This window comes from Alligator sinensis, unplaced genomic scaffold (assembly GCF_000455745.1).
Source record: "Alligator sinensis unplaced genomic scaffold, ASM45574v1 scaffold301_2, whole genome shotgun sequence".
In the NCBI taxonomy this organism is placed as follows: domain Eukaryota; kingdom Metazoa; phylum Chordata; order Crocodylia; family Alligatoridae; genus Alligator; species Alligator sinensis.
This window is the reverse complement of record NW_005841874.1, coordinates 2,143,813-2,155,891: the sequence shown is the minus strand read 5'-3', so window position 1 is coordinate 2,155,891 and position 12,079 is coordinate 2,143,813. Positions and strand designations below refer to the sequence as shown.

General features: G+C 42.5%; 2 protein-coding genes across 5 annotated transcripts in view; one reads left to right on the top strand and one right to left on the bottom strand.

The window, feature by feature from the left end:
* Positions 1-5,549, top strand: part of ATP11B (ATPase phospholipid transporting 11B (putative)) — a 114,890-nt gene extending 109,341 nt beyond the window's left edge. The window contains exon 31 of the mRNA XM_025195918.1: positions 2,865-5,549. The gene's annotated coding sequence lies outside the window, so the exon portion shown is untranslated. The remainder of the gene's footprint in view (positions 1-2,864) is intronic.
* Positions 1-12,079, bottom strand: part of DCUN1D1 (defective in cullin neddylation 1 domain containing 1) — a 37,822-nt gene that overhangs the window by 916 nt on the left and 24,827 nt on the right. For 2 of the 4 annotated variants that reach the window (XM_025195974.1, XM_025195975.1), the window contains exon 9: positions 7,741-8,605. The exons of 1 other annotated variant lie outside the window; for it this stretch is intronic. In XM_025195974.1, coding sequence (XP_025051759.1) covers positions 8,465-8,605 — 141 coding nt within the window. In that variant the 3' untranslated portion in view covers positions 7,741-8,464. Of the gene's footprint in view, positions 1-7,740; positions 8,609-12,079 lie in introns of those variants that run through there. One more of the 4 variants, XM_025195976.1, reaches the window with a different exon arrangement.

Here is a 12,079-nt window from a genome sequence, read left to right as displayed (position 1 = left end):
CAACCATTTCTGGAAAGTAAAGAGGGCTAGCTAACAAATATGGAATTATTTGGGGGTAGAAATAAAAATAACCTTTTGTACATCGTGGTCTGTTAACCTCTGAATGATATCGTAGTCCTCCATTATTTGAAAAGCCAAACCTGAAAAAAAATGTGCACTTCTCATTTACAAGGAGATTCACTTAATATTGCCACAACTGTCTTTTTGTTAAAGGATACGGTATCATTCATCCCAGTAAAAGCTTGTATGGGTAATTTATACTGACATGCTTAGTCAGTTCTGATTTTACCTTTAGGTGTTAATTCTCGGTACGTAGCACATCTCAGTTTTAACGTTCTTGTGTTAACACAGTGTCTGTGGTTCCAATCACTTCCTCCTACTCTAGCTTGCTTATGAAATTTTGTTCACTGTTTCTATAAATCTAGGGGGTAATTATGCAAAATTGTCTCATTCCTTATAAAAAGTAAATGTTATGAACAAGTACTTTTTTTAATCAAAAATCTTGCTGTATAGAAAGCGGGCATGATCTATAAAATAAACGGTTTAATAGACTTTTTAAACTACAAGATGAGCACTTAATTGGTCTAAAATCAACATTTCTCTAATGGTTGCTGTAGGGATCTTTTATTTCACTGTTGTCCTCTGTAGACCATGCAAGCTGTGCTTTGCACCGAGGTGGAACTTCTATTTTTCATGCTGCTTTTTTAAAAATTTTAATGCCATTTAATAAGTGGTACTGCTTTTGATCAAAAATGTATTTTGGTAGTATATGGCTTTGTAAAGGTAGGTATGGTCTGTTTTCCATTCTGCTTTGTGACTCTTTTCAGATTTTTTTACCATTTTCTCCCTTCTCTGTGTGACCTTTTTTCCTCTCAGCTATCATATTTGACAGAATATAAAGCACTTTCAATACTGCGCTATTCCTCGGGCTTCTTGTCTGTTGCCGCGTGTCATCTTTTTCCAAAAGACCATCCCGTCTGGCTTAATAATTTTAAAAGTCCCATTCTTACTGCTGTTCCAGTGTTTATTATACTCAAATGGTTCTTTCACAACCGTTTCAGTTTCACATTAGCCCTAATCCTTGTGAAACTTTACAGGAACAGAACCCATTTGGTTTATTTCTTATTGTCTCTTTCTGTATGACTTCTGCTCCTTGCCTTCAGCATTTGTATTTAAAGTCTAGTCTAAAAGCCAAGTGGCAGTAGGAGGATATATTTATGTTCTTCCCCTACATTTGCCTTATAATATGTGAAAGTCCTTGAATGTTTTTGTTGAACATACCAATTACAGAAGTCATGTGAAGCAGTTACGAGCTGTGAAATGCTGAAGGTACAATTAAGTGTTTTTAATTCCCAAAATATATTTTACTTAAGGATACATCAGACTTGGGGACAAATACTGTTAATAGTTTGTTAAACAACTAATATTGTTAGAGGACCACCAAGTTCTGAGTGGAGTCGTCTGTTGTGTGCTGTGACTGTAGCATTAAACAAATGCCTCGTTCCACCCTAGAAGTAGCGGCATATCACGGGTGAGCAAAGTGCCACCTTTATATATGCGGTTTGTAAAAGCGCTTTGTCATCCGTCACAATGAAGGGCGCTCTTAAAAGGACCGTTGCTATGAATAGGGTTTGTGTTCGCATCTAATAGGTGCACCCAATATTCTGTCAAATATGATTTCTGGGTATGAAATGAAATGGGCTATCAGGACCTGGATGAGAACTGTTTTCTTTGATCAAGGTGGTACAAATGCTTGGAGTGGAGGGCATTAGGCATTGGTACTTAACCTCTTTGCTGTTGTTAAAGACATTCTTCAAAATCCATTTTTTCATGATTATATTCATCATCTAAACTAGAATAGAAATGTTTCTCACAAACTGGTGAACTGTCTTTGTGTGTCTTCCATTAGATAGCCTGTCAGCTCATCAGTCCATAAAATATAAAGAATTCTAGATCTCACAGTTCTCGTGACAGAAACCTGCCGTTAGTAATACAGCTGTCAAGGTACTTGTGTTTAGTAGTTGTGGAGAAACAGCAGATTTCTGACAGACGCGCGTTTCGGAGAATAAAAGTGTTTCTACTTGTGGCTGTCTCCCTTCGCACCCCTGATTTTCAGTTTTTAATCTAAATACATTAAAGTTTAGTAATACTGCCGAAAGCAGAGGCATGTATGCAGTTTCACCATCTAGAGAAGTAACGTGTTCAGGGTGAAAAGCGTTGTTTGTTTATATCTCAATCAAAGCCAGTAATAGCTTTGGGTATTTTTTTAATCTCCTGAGACACAATTTAGCTTAAAGCTAGCATAGCCAATAGTCAAATATGTTAATGCCTGTAGTTAACTAATTAAGTAGGTGAAACCGGTTCCAAGTTAAAGAGTTCCTGCATCTTCATTAAAACATAAAAATAAAATCACATTCCACAATTAGCTCTGCATACTCAGAGACTTTATTAGAATGATTTTACTATGCCAAAAATAAACTGTAGCATTCACTGTGCCTGAATCTGCACATACGTTAGTCCAGTTGTCTCAAAGCGTAAGTATTAGAACGCTAACGATGCAAACCCAATTATAAAAACGTGTAGCTGTTGCAGTATCTTAAGCCACAACATTTAGTAGTTTGCTTCCTCTGTATACCAGCAAATTCACAAAATACCTCTTGCCATTTGTACAGTGCAGAAGCTTCAAGGGTGGGAATGAATTGTAGGCATCAGGACGGAATTAGCTGGCTACGGTTTTAAAAGGAAGTTTTATTTTTGGCATATCATGACAAAATTCTTAATTTGATGCTTTTATAGACTACTCTCCTCTCCTCTCAAGTTATAGGTTCCCAGTCAGCCAAACTTCTCTTTTATTATTGCTTTAGATCATGGAGCTCATCGGATCCCTTCTATGCCAACGACCGAAGCATCTTGACTCTCTCCACAATGGACTCAAGTACTTGTTAACAGGGACATTTGTTAATGCCTTGTGGAAGCCATATGGTGCTCACCTATCTATACTAGGTTATAAGCAAGTTCAGTGCTATAACCCACCCTAGCAAATCTACCAGAATAATGCAGACTACTAAATATACAAACCTTGTGGTCTATCCTGTAGCATAGAAACACATACAACTGAAGGTTGATCTCTCTTCCAATCATAGGCCTAAATTGCTAAATTGTTGCATATTAAGAATGTGCTTTTTCTCTGCCCATTTACTATTTGAGGTACCATTTTAACACATGGAAGTCCTCCTGTGTCTGACATTATTTGGGATGTCAGGAAGAGGCAACAACCACATTTCTGCTCCCAGATCTAGGTGCCTGAAGGTACTGACTTGTTTTTAAGTCCAGTGTCATACTTTTAAGTAGACTCTTTTCCCCCTCTTTAAGACATTTATATATAGATATATTTATTCTACATTCATATTGGGCCATCTCCTTATATTCTTAGCAAATTGAAAATAAAGAAAGTTCTTATTTCTTCCATGGGCAAAATAGTTAGCAAGTAGAACATAGCTTTATGGTTATCCTACTCAACATTTTTGTAAAGCAATTGAAATGCCGTGCAGGCGTTTGTGCTGGTGTAGAAATGGCAATAAACTACTAGCCACTTCCTATAAATCTGTCATAGCTTACGTAGAATGGAATGGTATAAAAAAAAGTTTACAGCTGCTGCTTGTTCTTTTCAAATAATATTCAGGAGTCGCTTGTTCTCTATTATGCTCTACGTGTTTTAATAATTACTGATCCTGATATGGAAGAGCAGGGGAGAAAGATGCATATGAAATGGATTCTGCATCTCACTGGCATAAATTCGGTAAATGTAAACAATTTAATCCTTTTAAAGTTGGGGATTTTTTGCATGTTTTATTCTTTCTAATGTATTTATACTTGACCATGTTGTACTTTGAAGACCTAATTAAGCATTAGTTATCTTCATCTGTCTGAAGGATCTGACACATTGATGGCAATGTTTTGATATACAAATACACCAATAAAAATAAAATTTCACATGTGTTACTTTGGACAGTATTGCACATTTTTTTCAGGTGCATTTTCCAATATAAATGTGTTTTCAGATTCTGGGACTGGATAGGAAGTCTTGCAAATTCATTTTTTAACAGGTGATATTGAGAGACACCAGCTAGCAGAAGTGTCAAATCAACTAGCTGCAGATGTTGAAAACTGAGAATTGGAGGAGATTGCAGCAGTGATGCTGACGATCCCCCTTGCCAAGTCGGTTGTTGGCAACCCCAAAATGTGCAGATTGGTGGAAGTGATTCCACTGCTGGGACTGCATTTTCTCATGTCGGCTTCAGGCTCCAAATCTCCATAAACGCATGACATTTTTGAAACGCAGTAACTGGAAAGTTGCATCTGCAAAATTCAGACCTGATATTTGCTGCTAGCAAAAGCAGGCTGTTGTGGCGGTAGGACAGAGTCTGTCTTACCATGATATTGCCTAATGCTACTTAGCCTGGATATTACACGAGGTAGAGCTGTGGGACACAGCGGTACATATGTACATACCCCCAGCTTGTCTACTTTGCAGCTGTCTTTTTGGAGTTGTAGTGCAGGTGAACTAGATGGCTTACACTGGTTTTCATAATGGAGACAAAACCCTCCGTGGCGCACAAGCTGTTTCAGGAGATTGTCTCCATTACCCAAGTCCCAGATTCTGTGAACTGGAACAAAAAAAGATGTGCCTAATTGTCTTCTCAGGCTGAAGTGAATACGTTTTATTGAAATCAGTAGAGAAACCAAGCTCAGTGACAGGTGCATCGAGCCCCACACACTTAGCAGTGATAAAGCAATCCCATTTTTCAGTATGGTCCATGTTATCGGGATAGCCTCCTTACCACACATTGAAAATGCTCAGATTGTCCTAAGTCGAGATGCATGCATAATTGTGATTTCAAGCACCGAGATCCTCTGAAATTATTGCTTGAAATCAGTCTGGTGTGTAGTATGAACAGCATCTGTGTTGAGATATTTGAGAGAACTGCATGGAGTCTGAAAATTGTCTTAATTTTGTTGCAGTATAAAGGATGGGTTGCCAGTTAGTATTCCCTGAATAACCTTTTTGTGGAACTACAAAATTAAAAGAAAAATCTCTTCCTATTTCTCTTGGCCACATAAGTTTCTTTATAACATGAGTTAGGAGTCTGACTTAAATACACCAGCATGTTGTTTCTCTTCCTGAGACTGTTTATCTTGCCACATTTACCTGGGAAAGATCTTGGGAAATACTTTCTTTAAAAAATTCTGGTCCGATATCTGCTGTTTGTAGCTGTTGTTGTTTTGAAAACATTGTGTGTTAATTCCCAAAAGCAGTCCCATCTGTCCGTCATTCATAGCTTGCTTAATCATCCAGCGATTTTCAGTGTTGCCATGTAGTTTAATTTGTTTGTGTAATTAGTGTGTCATGTATGAAAATCTAAATTAGGGTCTCTCCCTAGAAAAAGGAAGAGGCTTCCAAAAAAGAACCCAGCTCCAAGCATTTCTAACGAGCCCATCTCATACACGTATACTTTGTATTCGGTTGTACAAATAAAAGGTTGAAGACATTTGTACCAAAGAAGCAACATTTTAGCACTGAAGAATTTACCTTCATGATGTGTCTTTCAAAAATGTCCGCCTCGCATCCCCCTGCCCCCAACTGCCCCTGTTCCCAGGTGTAACCATGCATTTGAACGGTTTTTCCTGAACTTAAGAATTCATCTGTCTGCAGAGGTATACTTTTCTAGATGCAGTAAAACTTCATCAGTAATGTTTTATTTCCCATTAACAGGAATGCATAATTGGCTCCCCCAGGACTTGGTACTGACCTAATGGCTGCTTAAGAAGGAAAGCAACAATATTTTTTGTAACACGCCACAAATAATTTAAGATTGGCTTTGCTCCAGAAAGGTGCTTGTATATTTTTGGGAGTGTTAAAGTGTATGTTAAATGCTGATTTTTAGATTTGGTAGTACGTGGGATGTTACACAAAGCAGAGTTAATCACGCATGCTGCATTTTTTGTATCCAGCCCTAACTGTTGGTCTTTCTGATTAAGACCACGAGTCAGGAAGAACAGCTTGCAGCGCCCAGGTGATGTACTAGACTCACCTTCAGCCTTGTTACCCACGAGGCATATACACAGGATTCCCGGAGGTGTGTGCTTTTACTGCGGTAAAGTCTACTTCTCCGTGCACTTTAACACTGATGACGTGACAGACGCAGTCTCCTTTTCCTGCATGTTTGAAAGCAGGACAAGGGCTCACCTTCTCCACAGCCACCTTTGGAATTAGATTAAATTCTCGGTAGGTCTTAGCACCTGCTTTGGGAAAGTTGCTTTTTCAGACGAAGTATTTTCTATTGCTGAATATATGCTACCTTGCAGCAAGCTCTCTAGAAACTGTAAAATGGAAAAACAGATGGGAAAAGTGTCGTCTTTTTTTTTTTTTTTTAAACCTTATAATGACTTCACAACCTAAAATATAACTAGTCTACTTTATAATGGGAACCCAATGGAAGGGTGCGCCATAAACTTTGACTTCACAGGTCCAGAATAATTTAATGTTTTCTAGTGCAAAAAGTTATTTTAAATGCTTTGTATAATGTATCGTGGTAGGCAACTATCGTTCTTTATTGGAACTATTTGGTAACATTTTTAACATGGTTTTTTATGACAGGGCACCTGTTGTACCTGTAGAAATGTTCTTGTTTTCTAGTGCAAGAAACATTGCATCTTTAAATAACGGCATCTAATCTATAGGATTGGTAATTGTTAAATCTGACCCACTTCCTTTGCTTTTAAGATTAGGTTTCAAAATCTTGCAATTGATTTGTGGAGCACAGTATCCAGAAGCACTTAAATATCATGTATGCGCAAGACCGCCTGGTTTGGAGCCTGACTTGTTATCTTGATTTCTCGTTGTGGCTGTAGTAGTGACGTGGCTCTAACAGAAGTTAACCCCTGATAATTGTGCAATGCTGCTGCAGTTCCAGATGATCACAATAATCTCCGATGGATTTACATAACTAGAGCTGGGCGAACCTTTCAGAGTAGGAAAATTTCCTATATTAGCTCTTCATATTCAGATATCATTTACAGATGCTTCTTTGTAGATGTGTTATACAACTATCCCCTCTTATGAGTTGCTGATAAGCTGTTTCCACTCCACTAGTTATTCATTTTGTATTTTGCATGGCAGGTAATTTATCCCCCTAAGTTGTATCTGGTTCCTGCTTTTTATTTGAATGACTTCACTTATAAACAAGGGAAATTGGAGATTTCCAAACGTGAACGCTTCCGTCACTGATCACACGTATGCATTCACATGAGGATTTGAGACATTTCCGCTTTTCACAAACACGTTCCTGCAGCTAAATATCTTCCGACAAAGGTAATTTAATAATTACCCTATGTGCTGTCCAGGCTAAAGCATGTTGTCCATTCAAGTGAAGGTTTTTCCATAGCTTTTGAGGTATTCACCTGGCTCTAGCCATAATACATCGCTCTCTTGCCGTAAGTGTAGATAATGATCATGCCTGTAGATATCAGACTTGTTTGGTTGTTTCCAGCCTGTATAAATGCATGGAACTTAAATCAAGCCGTGTAGGCTTGGAGTAAAAAGGTACCTATGGTATAGAGCATGAAGCGGTATATGATAACACACAAAAAACCCCCCAAGCAAACAAAACACATTGCAGATTACAACACAGTTGTTTAAAAGATGCAAAGTAACAGCAATTTTTTTTTCTTTTAGAGTCAGCATTTGTAAAAGGAGTTGTTTCATGTATCAAAGGAGTCCATTCCGGTTTGTTTTTTGGGGGGGGGGTTTAGCAGTGGAATAAATATATTTCATGTACATGTTTGAGGAATAAAGAGGAATTATTTTAAACATAAAGCTCATTTTCAGGTAGGAGTAATATGTCATTACTACACCAAAGCTCGTATTTTAAAAAACGCTTAGCTGTAGTCCCATTAAAACCTTTGATTCTTCTGGGCGTGTAGAAACACAAATCATCTGGGCTTTTTTTTTTTCTCTTTTTAAAAAGTATAATCAAGTACCGCGTGTTTTTGGGGAAAAGAACATTGAATGATGCTCTGGCGGGAAGCATTGCCTGGTACCGTCGCGTGTTGATGTCAATGGTTTATTTTTGCCAACGAGGGGCATTAACAACTGGAAACTGTAGCAATAATTAGTACCAAGAATTTTGGACCTCAGACACTGTGGCTGCCTCTGATGTTCTGCTTATTGACTCTGCTCTCAGAGGATCTTTAGTGTGCTTGTTGTACAGCTCTGTCAGGAAAATTGTTTTAAAAACAAAAGTTTATGGAAATTATATTTAATAAAAACTTTCACTTTTTAGCTGGGTCCCTTTGTTTTTAATTCTGTCAGCTGCTGCAGACTTGGATATATTTGCATACTGTGCGTGGCTTCCCCACCCAGAGGAGGTCAGAATTGCCGTTGAGTTTCTGCACATCCTTCAACTCAACTGCTGATGGTTTTCTTGTCCCAAGTCCGCATCCGAGGAGGGGTTGGGAGGAGGATCCTACCACCAGTTGTCTCCCCATGGAGGCACAGGGGAAGCACCACCGAAACCCCAGGTCCGCAGGCCGTAAGTTCCTGGCCCTGCTTGAAGTAAAAATAAGAGACAACTTGACTCCATAAACAGCTGCTACTTCTTGTTCCCAGCCTTAAAGTGTTAAAAGCCACCTTCGTGTGCACCTATTCTTTACAAATGCATCCAAGGGGTGTGCAAGCAGTTTTGTCTGCTTCATGCGTTTTAAATCACTCCTCCCCCCCCGGCCTTTATTTTTGAGATGCCAATGCATTAAGTCACAAAGCAGAAGTTTGCGCGGACCTTTTTTCCTTCTGTCCTCACCCCTCCGCCTGCGCCTCGCATCAGTAATACTATTTGATCTCATTTCTGGGGTGCATCTTTTCTAGAGTGCTCTATTGTGATGTGAACTGGACTTTCCCCGCTGCTGTTTGAAGAGCTGCATGCTGGAGAGCGCAGTGCTTTCAGGTTGAATGCTGAGTCGGACACGGGACAGAGCCCCAGAGAAGCTCTATGCTAGTTGAGAGGAATAGCGAACGGGAAGCACTTTGGTCTCCCATGGCAGAAGTGCGTGAAAACGCAGAGCCAGCCCCTGCTAGACACAGCAGAGAGAACCATCAAAGTGGGCTAAACCTCATGTGCAACTGGATCCAGAAGCCCAGCAAGCTGATGGCAAATTGAACTGCAGCTTGCTGCTCCAGATGCCTGTGGCGACGCAGCCCTGGGGCCCCCGGCGCTGTCTGCCTGGAGCTGAGGGAAGCGCACGGCTCTAAGGGCTATTTTCTCCTTGCGCTCTGTGGCCTTGGTACAACAGGGTGCACCCTAGCACTACACATTGCACAGGTGCTGCACGAGACGTCATTATAGTGTTTTCCATTGCTGAAAATCCATCTGTCCCTAAAAGGCAGAGGAAAGTATCTTGTGTGTCCTTAAACCACGGTCTTGTTCTTCTCTAAGGCTCTCTCACATCCTGCCCTGGGTATATATTGTATGTGGCAATACTTGAGCTACATGTTACAGTAGCTTATTTTTCTATTAAAATGGGTAAAATGCAGCCAAAATATTCTACAAAGGCTCTCATGGGTTGTATGAGAAGTGCTTTTTATAAAGCTTACTCCTTGCTGCCTTCAGCCCTGGTCTGCTTCCCACGTGGCCTCCCTGGTCTCACCTGCCTTTGGGTGGCCGGGCCGGAACGACGCTCAGGTACCTGTCTATCACACAGCATCTGCCACAGGCAGGATCACGGCCTGGTGAACTGCCCCAAGCAATTGCTTGCTGGCATCTCAGGGTCTCTAGTTATTCAGCCTAGCAGGCACAGCGGCTTCGCCCTGCCCAGGTCTTCCTCTTACAAGCCAGGCCGTGGGCTTCATTAGGCCTCAAAAAGGCAATTGCTTCTGGACTCTGCTCCTGCTCAACCTTCCAATACGGGATGGACTCTTCAGGCAGGAATTGTAACCAAAATAGTGTTGTGATGCTACTTTGTTAACTAGAATAATCGGGCCCAGTTTTAATCCCTCCACCTCAAAAGGGATACAGATGAATGAGAGAAAGTGCAGAAAAAAGACAACAGGAATGATCAGTGGCCTATATGAGGCTGGACCTATGCAGTTAGAGCGACAAGTGAGAGGGTAAACATGAGCAAGGAAGAGAAAGTAAAAAAAGGATGTAGTTACTACTACTCGCAATGCAAAAGCTCAGGGGTCATACAGGGAAATGTGTAGGCAGTGAGCTAACAAAAAGAAGGGTTTGTTTTTTTCCTCCCCCACACCGTGTGCAACTAAAGTGGGGAACTTGGTACCACCAGATGTGGTGGAAGCTCATAGTTTAGCCAGATTCAATAAAACAAGAAGCTTGGACACACTCTTGGAGGAAAGGGGCAGCAGTAGCAATTGAGCACTGGAGGTAGGGACACAGCCTCTGAATCCCAGTTCCCTCGATGCTGGGAGCTGCAAGCGGGACAGGAACGGGCTGAAACCCTGCGCCTACCCTGTTCACTCCCTTTCAGCATCCGCTATTGGCCACCAGGTGACATGAGACAGGGCAAGACAGACCTGTGGTCTGACCCGTGACATGGCAACTCGTGTCCCCAGAGGTGCAGAAACCCACAGTAACCTGCCAACTGCCTGCACACAACCCACACTCCACCTCAGCAGCCTCCCATCTCCACCGTAAGCCTCCCCTGGCCTCGCAGCTCTCCCAGGGGCAGGCTTGAAGCGGGGAGAAAGGGGGGGGGTCAGCCATCAGGAGCCGCTGGGGGCTGTGTACCTATGCAGAGAGGACCGTTCCCTTGCAGCCCTCGTGGGGAAGCCAGGTCAGATACAGAGCAAGTGGGGCATAGTGAGGGGATGCCCTCCTCTTCTTCCTTAGCTCTCTGGGATGTACTCTAACTCCTTCCTCCACCCCTCACTCCTGTGGGGCTCTGGTTTCCACTGCAGGCAGGCAGATGGACTGGAGGATGGTTTACTTTGGCCTCCCCTACACAGCCCCCACCCCGCAACACTGCTTCCCGACTTTGGCAGAGGCTATGCTTAGGCCTTCACCTACACCTCTCCCGTCCCTTGCACTAGCACCTAAACACCTCATCCCCACCTCGGCCTGGTACTGTTAGGCAATGAACTGCTGAGCCTACCAGCTGCTGGCTGGTTAAACCCTGGGGTGCTTGACCCTGCCAGCCTCCTCCCAAAATCCCCCCCCCCCCAATTCACCTACTGCTGCTCAGAGATTCCGGTAGAGTCTCCTTGCCTAACACCAGGGCTCCTGCACCCTCCGCTACAACCCCAACATGAAGGGGCAGGGACTCCTGACGTTATTGTCACCTATGCTTATGCCTGGCAAATCAAGAGTGAGGGGGCACGCACATACACTTCTCCTCGGTCTCTCCTTCCCATCCAAGCCAGGTGGTAGCATAGCTGGAAGGGGGAGGCTCTTCACTGGTAAGAGGGCAAGGGGGCTGCTGCTCGCAGTTCAAGTTTAATAGCAGGAAAGTAAGAGGCTGCCTGCACCAGGAAGCTGGCATCCCGTTAAGAGAGCACAGGGTGACAGACCTTGAAGACTGAGCGGGCAGCTGGAGACTGGAAAAGATGCTACAGCTGCAGTGCTGGCAGGGCTGTCTGCCCCCCTGGAAGAGGTTGAAGGGGGCAGTAATCAGCCAACAAGAGCCTCTGGCTACTGGCATACAACCACCCCGTGCCTGGGTCTGCTCCACCATCCTCTAGGACATGGCCCAGTTGGATGGGACAGCTTAGGGACCAAGGGACTGAAGAGATGAATGGAAAGAGGGAAGCTATTTTAATCTGCTCATCGGCACTGAATGCTGAGCTTGCCTTTTTTCTCAATTAAGTTATAATCAATAGCTCTCCACCCCCCCAGAAGCAGCCTTCAGCCTCTGGCAAAGGCACCTAAACCATCACGCTTTCCTCGCCCCGTCAACCTCAACTGTAACGTTTTAATGTCTCCAGGCTAAGAGCTACTCTGCCCCTGTGAGTCCTGGGTGGAGGCTTATATGGCTTCAAATGCACCAGACAGTAAACTTTTGCACAGCGAGA